Below are 9,841 nucleotides of genomic sequence, written 5' to 3'. Positions count from 1 at the left end.
TAGCTTTTTAATTTAGTGAAGTGGTATGGTATGGTATGGTTTGGTATCGTGTCGTGTCGTGCCGTGTCGTGCCGTGCCGTGCCGTGCCGTGCCGTGCCGTGCCGTGCCGTGCCGTGCCGTATCGTATCGTATCGTATCGTATTGTATCGTATCGTATGGTATGATACATATTATACTTTTTTTTTCTGTTTATTCTGTGTAATTCGAAATACATTTTAACCTTTAATATGTTCTCACTACTGAGGTGAAAAATTATGTGTGCAACACGAGAGCAAAGTTATTTTACATCTCGTGTTTTTGAGTCCCTCGCTACGCTCAACATTCTACCTTAGAATCACTCGCTTCGCTCGTGATTCAATTATAGAATCTTTCGCTTTCTCGGGACTCCAAATAAACACTCGCAAGAAAAACCAACTTTCCTCTCTTGTTGCACAAATAACTATTGTCTTACACTAGTACTAGCACCCAAAAGAAAAGGATGAGTATAGTTTTTTGTTCTTATTTACTGACAATTTGGTTTGACCAACTATATCAAATACGTCGGTCGGATAAGGACGTAAATACAAACACTAAATTAAACACGACAATGTTATCTCAATTAAAAACTTATTAAAATCCAATATGTCTGCTATGTACTTAATTAAAGCATCAGCGGCTTATCAGCTCGAGATAATGCTAATGGGCTTAAGATTTTATATAAACGCGAGAAACGGTCGTTGACGTTTAGTTTCCAAAATGGCGCGAAAAATTACGTTGTGCTTGATTTTAATGATGGTGGTGTGCCTTGGCCTTGTCTATGGTAAGGTTTTTTTTTCCCGCTAGCAAATTATCTTTTTATTCCATAGATATAGTTTATACAAGTAGTTATAGACGCGCCACCGAGCGACCGGGGGTAAGAGAAATAATAGTCATATAAAATTTTGGCAGCATAGGATTTTTTCTCTTTCACTCTTATAAATTTCGGTATTTCGCCATCGCCTCCTACCTATGATTCCACCCGGTCGGTGATAAGGACAAAGCATGGCACTATTTTCTCTTTCCTCTTATAGGAATCGCAATAAGACTATCTTTCTCTATCAAAGAGTGACAGGCCCTTGTTTTATTCAGTGAAGCAACGCAGTAAAATCAGGTGAAAACGTAAAGTAATTTGATGCAAACTTTGAGTTCTTTCTGGTAAGATGGAATTTGTGATGAATAATTTATTTATTTATCTGTTAGTTTGTCCTTAGTTAGTTAATCCTAATAACTTATTTATAACTTTGGAGCATGTAATTACGGCTAAACCAAGACGATCGTCAAGGTCGTGTCAAAACAAGTTCAAATCCATAACAAATTGTTACATTGAAATCGGCTCCCGACTATATCTGCCCTTAGGTAGGTAGTTGTATTTTAAATGCGTAAGGCGGTAAAATAATGCCTCAGCACCGGTAGCACGATCGTGCTTATATCAGATAAAGCATTCCCTCTAGCACTAAGTATGTAAATGGTTGGATCAACTATTTATTGTTGTTATTCTGTGGAGTAAGCTATGGAACATAAACAACACAGTTTATTTAGAAACGGAAAGTTTTGTACTAACATACATAAAACTTAGTAGGTACCTAGTAGGTACCTAAAGTGTCTTACAATTATCGTTAATTTACGAGTATTCAAGATGTGACCCAGGAGACGGAAACATGGACCGAGTGACAAAAAAAGTTGAACCACCTGAATACGTATAGTAGAAGTAAATAGGAGATAGAGGAATAACTACTTATTAGTTATTAAGTACGTACATATAGGTACCCGCCCCACGACACACATATTTTCCGTTTTACGAAATACCTATCAAAACACCAATAATTTCAATTCAAAATTATTTGCTTCATAAGTTCATACCTGCCCGTATTACCAATCTCCTACCTACCTACCTATAATGTACTTAGGTATCACTACATAGTATAAAACAAAGTCGCTTCCTGCTGTCTGTCTGTCCCTATGTATGCTTAGATCTTTAAAACTACGCAACGGATTTTGATGCCGTTTTTAATAGATAGAGTGATTCAAGAAAAAGGTTTATATGTATAATACATCAGCATTGCACCCGTGTGAAGCCGGGGCGGGTCGCTAGTCTACAAATATATTTTTTTATTTTAAGGTGCGGGATCAGATTGTGAGCTTCCGAAAGGTGTTGGCAATTGCAGAGGCAGATTCCGGAGGTAGGTATTCAATGCAGGGACCGGACAACCCTTTCCGCGATAAAACCCTTTAAATGGGCAACACTTAAACACGGCTAACACATTGAAAGACTTTCCCTTTTGAACTGCAAGCCCATTCATACCCTTACCTTTGACTAACCCTTACCGAAAAGCTAACCAAAAATAAGGCTAGCCCTTAATAAGGGTTACCCTTATCTTTAAGCGCTTTTTATAAAGGTTTTCCTTTGCGTGAAAGAGACAGGATTAGTATATATCTACGGTAGTGTATGAAAAGGAAAGAAAATACGTGCCTAGTCAAAGAACGCCGCCGTCGCCGCCGACGATCGCTCGGATTCGAAGTAATGTGTGCTTCATGAACAAGGTAGACGACTTAAATTAGCACGCTTATATGCTAAAAGGGAAGCCCTCTATAAGGCTAACCCTTATAAGCAATATGCAAGGTGTTGGTGAGCGGATGATAAGGGTTTTGTAAGGGTATTTGGGCTACCGATTACTCAAATGTGGTAGCTTTATATAAGGGTTTTTAAAAGCAAAACAAAGGGTTTCGTCTGGCAAAGGGTATGGTTAGTTAAGCCTTATGCAATACCCTTATAAAACCCCGATAAGGGATAGCGGGCCGGTCCCTGATTCAATGTTTCTTAAACTTAAACGGTATAAGTTACGGCTGAGGTTTAGACTTGATGAATGACTGAAAATAAATGCCGAAGTTAAAGTTATGACTTTCTTGTAATCAATTCTAGATACCTTGTGAGCATTTTTTTTGTGCCGATAGCAAATACATCAGTCAACTACCGTACAAGATTTTACCAAAAAGTTTTTTTAATGTTTTTAGTCAAATATCACAGAATAAATATGTGTATTAGGTACAGAAGATTCACTCTCTAACAAAACGCGTCTATTACGACAGATATGACCGCTAGGTGGCGCAAGCGCGAACAGGCGTCCGTTCCGTCCGTAGCGGTGCGCGGCAACTATTATGGCTAGACACCAAAATTGGTGTGGGCCGCATGTACTTGTAGCGACACGACGAAATCGCGGAGTGAGCCACGCCTGTCAATATGTAGTCCGTATCCGTGTACCTATAAGCTTAACTTTGCACCGACTTCAATAGAACAAAGTGAGGTCATTTATAAACGTCATATTTTAAAATATTTATCAGTACGGTTTTTACTCACTATTATTTTTAGTCGCATTTGGCGACATGTTTCGGATTCTTTGGGAATCCATCCTCATACGTCATATTTTCATAGAAATTTGAGGTTAATTGATGACATGCCCACACTTTGTCATTGCAAATGGGTTGCAAAGTTAGCTTGATCCGACTCTTATGACGTTCATTTGTGGTATATTCTATAAAAAGGGACCTTATTGTCGATGGCGCTTACGCCATTATAAACGATGCTCCGATATAAATACAATGCCGCGCGACGCTGTGCGGCGTAAGCGCCATCGACAATAAGGTCCCTTTTCATAGAAAATGCCCCATTTATGAAGGTACGTTTATCGTTTAGGAACACAAGAAGGCACTGTACCGTGGAGTTGTGGACTAACCCCCTTATTCATAAAACTTTACGGGCCTGATTTAGTTAAAATATGTTTTATCCCTTTCTTACAAATACATAAGTCAAAATGACAGATAAAGACAAACGATTCATATTCAGGCCAGTAACGCGTTTATGAATAACGGCATTATAGCCCCACCGAACTCCTACATAGGTATTGTGGATATTGGATTGGAAATGGTGTTTGCTATACTTATTTTATCCGGCGGTGTTGTAAGTCCATAATTCTTGAAATTTATTATAGAGGCAAGTACCTTTTAGACCCGGGTATGTCCTTAAACTACGTCCGAAGGAGAGGTATGGGCACTGTGAATGACATCTCGCTTTGCGTGGTAGGACACAGGACAGCGGATGTCATTCCAGATCTAGAGCAGAGCCGAACTGGGGAAGTACCTTCACCTTACAGAAAACCGCAGCCAAATACCACTAGACCCTACTCATAGTGTTGTGTTCCTGCCGGTAAGGTTGTCAAAGCTCAACGAGGGTGCGGAGTGTTAGGGTCGGCAACGCGCATGTAACTCCTCTGGAGTTGCAGGCGTACATAGGCTACGGAGGCTGCTTAACATCAGGCGGGCCGTATGCTTGTTTGCCACCGAAGTAGTATATAAAAAAAAGAAAAACCTAAATAGTATCTACATACATAGTTTTTGCATTGAAAAAGTCGCATACTTTAACATTAACACCTGTGGGAACATAATACCTACACATCGATTGACGTCGTATGTATGAATAGAAGCATAGAAATTGTTCTGATAAAACAGTTTTGTTAGAGCGACTATCTACCTACTGATAACTCCGTGCATAAAAAGAGAACCAGTGCCGGTTGCTCTAAGAACAGTTTTAGGATTTCCCTTAAGGTTCCACTATTCCAAACAGCGCCACTTAGGGAGGTTTTATGCATAGACATAACGACGCGACTTTCAAAACACCTTAATGTCCCTAATCTCGCCTATCAAACCTAACTTCGCCACTAAAATTTGATTAATATTTCAGCTTTTTCTTCGACATAACGAGCCACCAGTGCCGTCCGTTCGTGTACTCGGGCTGCGGGGGCAACGGCAATCGCTTCTACAGCCGTGACGAGTGCCAGTTCGCTTGCCACTACTTCTTAAAACTTCAGCCTAAGAACTGGTAACGTCTAGGGGGGGCAACCGCGAGAATCTAAACGCAAAAATTGTCTGTGTATAGGTATAGCTAGACGAACTCCTTTATACAATTGTATGACCTATGAAAACCTATAAACAAATAAATATATGATTTTATGAAATTCGAGACTAAATTCGCGGTCCCCTCATGATTAACTAAAGAGTAAACGGTGAATGCAATCTTTTTTTGTGATGAAGTGTTCAAAGTTTCAGGTAAATAAAATGTTACACCTTTAGTAATTATATCATCATCCATAAAGTGCTTGATTTTACTAAGTTATGCGTAAAATGGATCCTTGAAGCATTTTTACTAAGGCCAGGATTACACTTGTAAGTTTTACTTACGTAAGTAGGGACAAAGCTATTTGCTAGAATGAGATAACGATATTCTTATCTCATTCTGTAGTATATCTGTGTCCCTACTTACGTAAGTAAAACTTACAAGTGTAATCCTGGTCTAAGGTGTAGACGGTAAATAAGCAGAATAATAAAAGTAATTAAATTTATTATTTACCTGTGTTAGTATTTTTTTACCACCCATAGTTCTTTCTAGTTTGTGACTTTATTATTTAGTAAGATTTATTCCTAAAAAATTGGACCGCCATCGTCATATTCAAACACAATGTAAAATATTTATATGAATAAACGAAATGAAAAAAAAGAAATGTGTAACAAATAAAAATACAAAAAAGCTTTATCTATATTGTATTGTATTACACAAAATCTTAATCATACATCTGTTATATATCTAGGCATAGTAGCTAAGGTTCGCCTTCTTCTTGGCCTGCACCTCCAAGATGGCGTCCATGAAGTCCTCGTGCGTGACGGCGGTGGCGGAGCGGCGCAGCGCGATCATGCCGGCCTCCACGCACACGGCCTTGCACTGCGCGCCGTTGAAGTCGTCCGTGGAGCGAGAGAGCTCCTCGAAGTTCACGTCGGGACTGACGTTCATTTTACTGCAATAGAAAAGTTTCAAACACATTTTGAAGGATAATTCTTTGTTTGTCTGTCTGGCAAATTGTTTATAGCCTTTTGTCGTATTCAAAAACATGCACACACTTAAAGCAAATTCAACCTTTCGTATCTGTTGACGGTCAAAAATTATCAAGTCCACTGCATCAAATTGGTGATTTGCGAAAGGATATGATTGAGTTGCTTAAGAAAACATCCAAATCACCATACATGTGCCTTTAAAAATTGAGGAGTTCCCTCAATTCCTCATGGATCCCATCATCAGATCAGCACCAAATTAATATGGGATCACCTTAGATGTACAACCTTTCAAACAAAACAAGAATTACTCCAATCTGACCACGGGTCTCGGAATAATCAGTGAACATACATAAAATAAGTTTTTAGCAATAATTTAATTTTTGGTACAAGCTTTTATCACTGACTGTACTTTTCTTTCCACAGGCAACTAATACTTCTAGACAATGCTAAAAACCCCAAACACAATTAGGTGGCGTTGTTTCATCAGAGTTCCTATTACCACCTCCTGGCTCCATCATCAGATCAGCTCAATGGTACCATAATATTGCATTGTCACCCGACTTACATATGTATGCAAATTTTCAGCTTCATCGGAAACCGGGAAGTGGGTCAAATTTAACTTGCAAGATTTGACCCTTACAAACATAGTTACACATTACATACATAGGTACATTGCAAGTTAATAAAAAGCTTATAAGAAGGCTTCAACTAAATATAGAACCCCGCTCCTAGGAAAGGAAATCTGTTAATAACTAAATCGAAACGTGAAATATGCTATTTAGACATTAGAGGCCTTTATCACTAGTTCAGTTTAGATAAAAAAAAAACAAATGCAAAGAACGTGTAACATACCGTGAATGGATCTGCATAATTCTAGCCCTAGCTTCCTCGTTGGGATGCGGGAACTCGATCTTCCTGTCCAAGCGACCCGACCGGAGTAGCGCCGGGTCCAGGATGTCTACTCTGTTTGTTGCCGCGATTACCTGTTAAAAAAAAAATTACACTATGATAAACAATGTTTCACTTCTCTTACCATAACCTTTTCGACGCCGTGTCAAATACAAAAGCTGTCACTCGGACGCCACGTCACCGAAGTGTCAAAACTGAAATTGAACTTTAGCTCTGAGGTCTGTGACCGATTAATTCGTCTTTGGCGTTGGACCTGCGGTGCCGATATATCCGTCATTGGCGTCCAAAAGATTAAACTACTCAAGAAGCTATTTGAAATAATAAACTCCAATGCTCAGAAATATTTAATATATTTAAACATGTCATGTCACTCACCTTTTTAAGTCGAAAATTTCTAGAGCAGTTTCATATGAGCACACCGTTTGAATATATTTAAAGAGCAATTTTCGTATTTGTAATGTATGAAAATTTGGTTCTACTTCTAACATTCACAGTGCAATATTTTTAAAAGTGCCAAATGGTACCAATTGCGCCCAACTAACGTATCAACTGATTAAGCAATTTTAACAAAGTGCGCTGCACCTCCTCGTCTCCTTTTCTTCCTTCCCAACCCATCTTAAAAAGAAGCTTATATTGTTCCATGGGTGACACAACCCTCACCTTAATATCAGCAGTAGAGCTGAACCCATCAAGCTGATTAAGCAGCTCCAACATGGTACGCTGCACCTCCCTGTCTCCGGCCTTCTCGGAGTCGAAACGCTTGGTGCCGATAGCATCCAGTTCATCAATGAAGATGATAGCTGGGGCCTTCTCCTTGGCGAGGGCGAAGGCGTCACGGACGAGCTTTGCCCCGTCACCTAGAAAGATGATTGAAATCTATTAGTAAAACTTTACATAGGAATTGGTGAAAATATATAAAATACAGATGAATTGTATTACATTGAAACTTCTTCTAAAGGAGAATAATTTAAGATATAATATTTCAAATTTGGTAAGTAATGGTAAGAATGATTATCACTACATAGTATAAAACAAAGTCGCTTTATCCTGTCTGGATGGATGTCTGTCCTTATGTATGCTTAGATCTTTAAAACTATATAAGGGATTTTGATGTGGTTGCGGCGGCAACAACAACAACATTCCAATATATCAAATGTATGTGTACAATTATGAGTATCGTTAAAGAAAAAAACTCATCGGCTGGCCAATTTAGACTTAATTAGTTGTATTTCTATTTAGCCTTTAGTCTTCAGAATTAAACCTGGTTTTCCTTATTTTGAAAAAGAAAGGTATATTATACTCCGGACTGTCTTTGTGTAGTAAAATGAGGAACATTACCAATAAACATCTGCACCAACTGCGGTCCCGCCAACTTCAGGAAAGTAGACTTGGTCTGCGCAGCGCAAGCTCTGGCCAGCAGAGTCTTGCCGGTACCAGGGGGCCCGTACAGGAGCACACCCTTTGGCGGGTGGATGCCCAGGTTCACAAACTTCTCCTTGTGGGTCATGGGGAGCACCACAGCTTCAATCAGCTCCTGGAAGTTGAATAATTAATATTAACCATTTGGCCTTTTTAATCGTGTAGGTGGCCACATCTAGTGGTTTCAAGTATAGAAACGGTCATTAAATTTTTAACATAAGGATTCTCATTGTCTAAAATAAATGTTTTTTTTTTATAATTATAAGGAAGATTAATTAGTTTCTTTTACAATGCAACAAAATATTACTTCTACACACAACATATGCCTTTAACAAGATTTGTCTTCATGTCTTCAGAAATGTTAAAGACAAACACTAACATCATCTCATCTCATCCTCCTTCTTGACAAATTAATACCTCGTCATATCCCCTTTGCGCTCAACTGTTGTCCTGCAAGGACACAGCTCGGCCTTAGGCTATTAGTTTAGTTACTTAGCATAGTTCCTGTACTTGGAATTAGCGATGACTGCTAATATACGGCTATCTGCCATTACTATGTGTTTCTCTTCGCTCCGCACCGCACGCCCCACCAAGCCGGAAGTAAACTCCTCTACATTTGGCAGTCTGGAAGGGCTCTTTCATGAAATTATTTAAGCACTATAAATTCTAAACAAGACCATAAGAAACTGTACTAACCTGAATCTGTTTGTCCAAGCCACCAATATCAGAATACTGTTCAGTGGGCCTCTCATCCACCTCCATAGCCTTCACACGAGCATCATACTCCGCCGGCAACGTCTCCAGGATCAAATACGAGTCTTTATTCACTCCAACCAAGTCTCCTGGCTTCAATTTCTCTGCATCAACCAGCCCGATGACTGGCAAAAAGTAGGTCTGACGCGTGGAGGTCTTAATGACTGCACACTTTCCTTTACGCTGCGAATCTAGGTCCACCACCGCTCCATCCTCTTCCTCTTCTTGAGGATCTACGTCTAACAGTTCAATCACATTTGAGACTAAATAAGGCAGAGTTTTGTTCACTTTGATTTTTTCCGTATTCTCTTTGATTTTCTCGTTCTGGGCTTGCAGCTCGTGGGATATCCTCATGACCTCGCTCTTCATGATCTTTATTTCATTGTCCAGCAGGCGAGTCCGGCTGATAATCTCGTCTGTTGGCATCCGAAGAACTTCCTCGCTGAGGGCTTCCTCCCCATCTTCCCAGATTGATTTGTCTTCAAGTGTTGTGGCCATGTTATTGTTATATTATAAAAGTGAAAGAAAGCTAATGTTGCAGTTTATAATGAAGCCAAAATTACAAAGTGAATTTTAGTGAATTTGTTTCGGTTTCAGTTCAGTCACAAACATGGAAAATGAATTGTCATTATTCGAGCTAGGGTTCCCATACTATTGAAAAAAATATATACCAAAAACTGTAAAATTACATTTATTTAAACATTTCTAGTTAAGAAATTAGTGTCGTGCTGCGCTTTTTTTTTAATGATATGCATTGGCATTTTATAATTTTTTTAAGGCAGAAATGCGGGAAATGCCAAAAAACTATATAAAAATATGCTACCAAATCAAATAACCCATAATAGATGGCAACTCTATCCAT

The 9,841-nt window shown here is 39.1% G+C and overlaps 2 protein-coding genes across 2 annotated transcripts; one reads left to right on the top strand and one right to left on the bottom strand.

The window, feature by feature from the left end:
* Positions 1-731: 731 nt before the first annotated feature.
* LOC134748476 (kappaPI-actitoxin-Avd3d-like) lies at positions 732-4,917 on the top strand. Its single transcript, XM_063683277.1, has 3 exons — positions 732-799; positions 2,138-2,198; positions 4,754-4,917. The coding sequence occupies exons 1-3, from the start codon at positions 736-738 to the stop codon at positions 4,893-4,895; spliced, it is 267 nt and encodes an 88-aa protein (XP_063539347.1). The 5' UTR covers positions 732-735; the 3' UTR covers positions 4,896-4,917.
* A 676-nt stretch (positions 4,918-5,593) lies between these two features.
* Positions 5,594-9,589, bottom strand: LOC134748657 (26S proteasome regulatory subunit 6A-B). Its single transcript, XM_063683452.1, has 5 exons — positions 8,923-9,589; positions 8,146-8,341; positions 7,468-7,664; positions 6,751-6,881; positions 5,594-5,861 (listed from the first exon to the last, which is right to left on the bottom strand). Exons 1-5 carry the CDS (start codon positions 9,475-9,477, stop codon positions 5,654-5,656), a joined length of 1,287 nt encoding a protein of 428 aa, XP_063539522.1. The 5' UTR covers positions 9,478-9,589; the 3' UTR covers positions 5,594-5,653.
* Positions 9,590-9,841: the final 252 nt, after the last annotated feature.

This window comes from Cydia strobilella, chromosome 16, assembly GCF_947568885.1.
Source record: "Cydia strobilella chromosome 16, ilCydStro3.1, whole genome shotgun sequence".
NCBI classification, from domain to species: Eukaryota; Metazoa; Arthropoda; class Insecta; order Lepidoptera; family Tortricidae; genus Cydia; species Cydia strobilella.
Note: the sequence above shows the minus strand (reverse complement) of the source record. Positions and strands in the feature narration are given on the sequence as shown.

Bases quoted from the DNA above. Each gene is read 5' to 3' on its own strand.
- LOC134748476 (XM_063683277.1), top strand. From the start codon at position 736: ATGGCGCGAAAAATTACGTTGTGCTTGATTTTAATGATGGTGGTGTGC. The intron at 800-2,137 runs GTAAGGTTTTTT...TTTTATTTTAAG, and splicing joins GTGCCTTGGCCTTGTCTATG to GTGCGGGATCAGATTGTGAG. The intron at 2,199-4,753 runs GTAGGTATTCAA...TTAATATTTCAG, and splicing joins TGCAGAGGCAGATTCCGGAG to CTTTTTCTTCGACATAACGA.
- LOC134748657 (XM_063683452.1), bottom strand. From the start codon at position 9,477: ATGGCCACAACACTTGAAGACAAATCAATCTGGGAAGATGGGGAGGAA. The intron at 7,665-8,145 runs GTAATGTTCCTC...TCATCTTTCTAG, and splicing joins GTTGGTGCAGATGTTTATTG to GTGACGGGGCAAAGCTCGTC. The intron at 6,882-7,467 runs GTGAGGGTTGTG...TTTTTTTAACAG, and splicing joins GCTCTACTGCTGATATTAAG to GTAATCGCGGCAACAAACAG.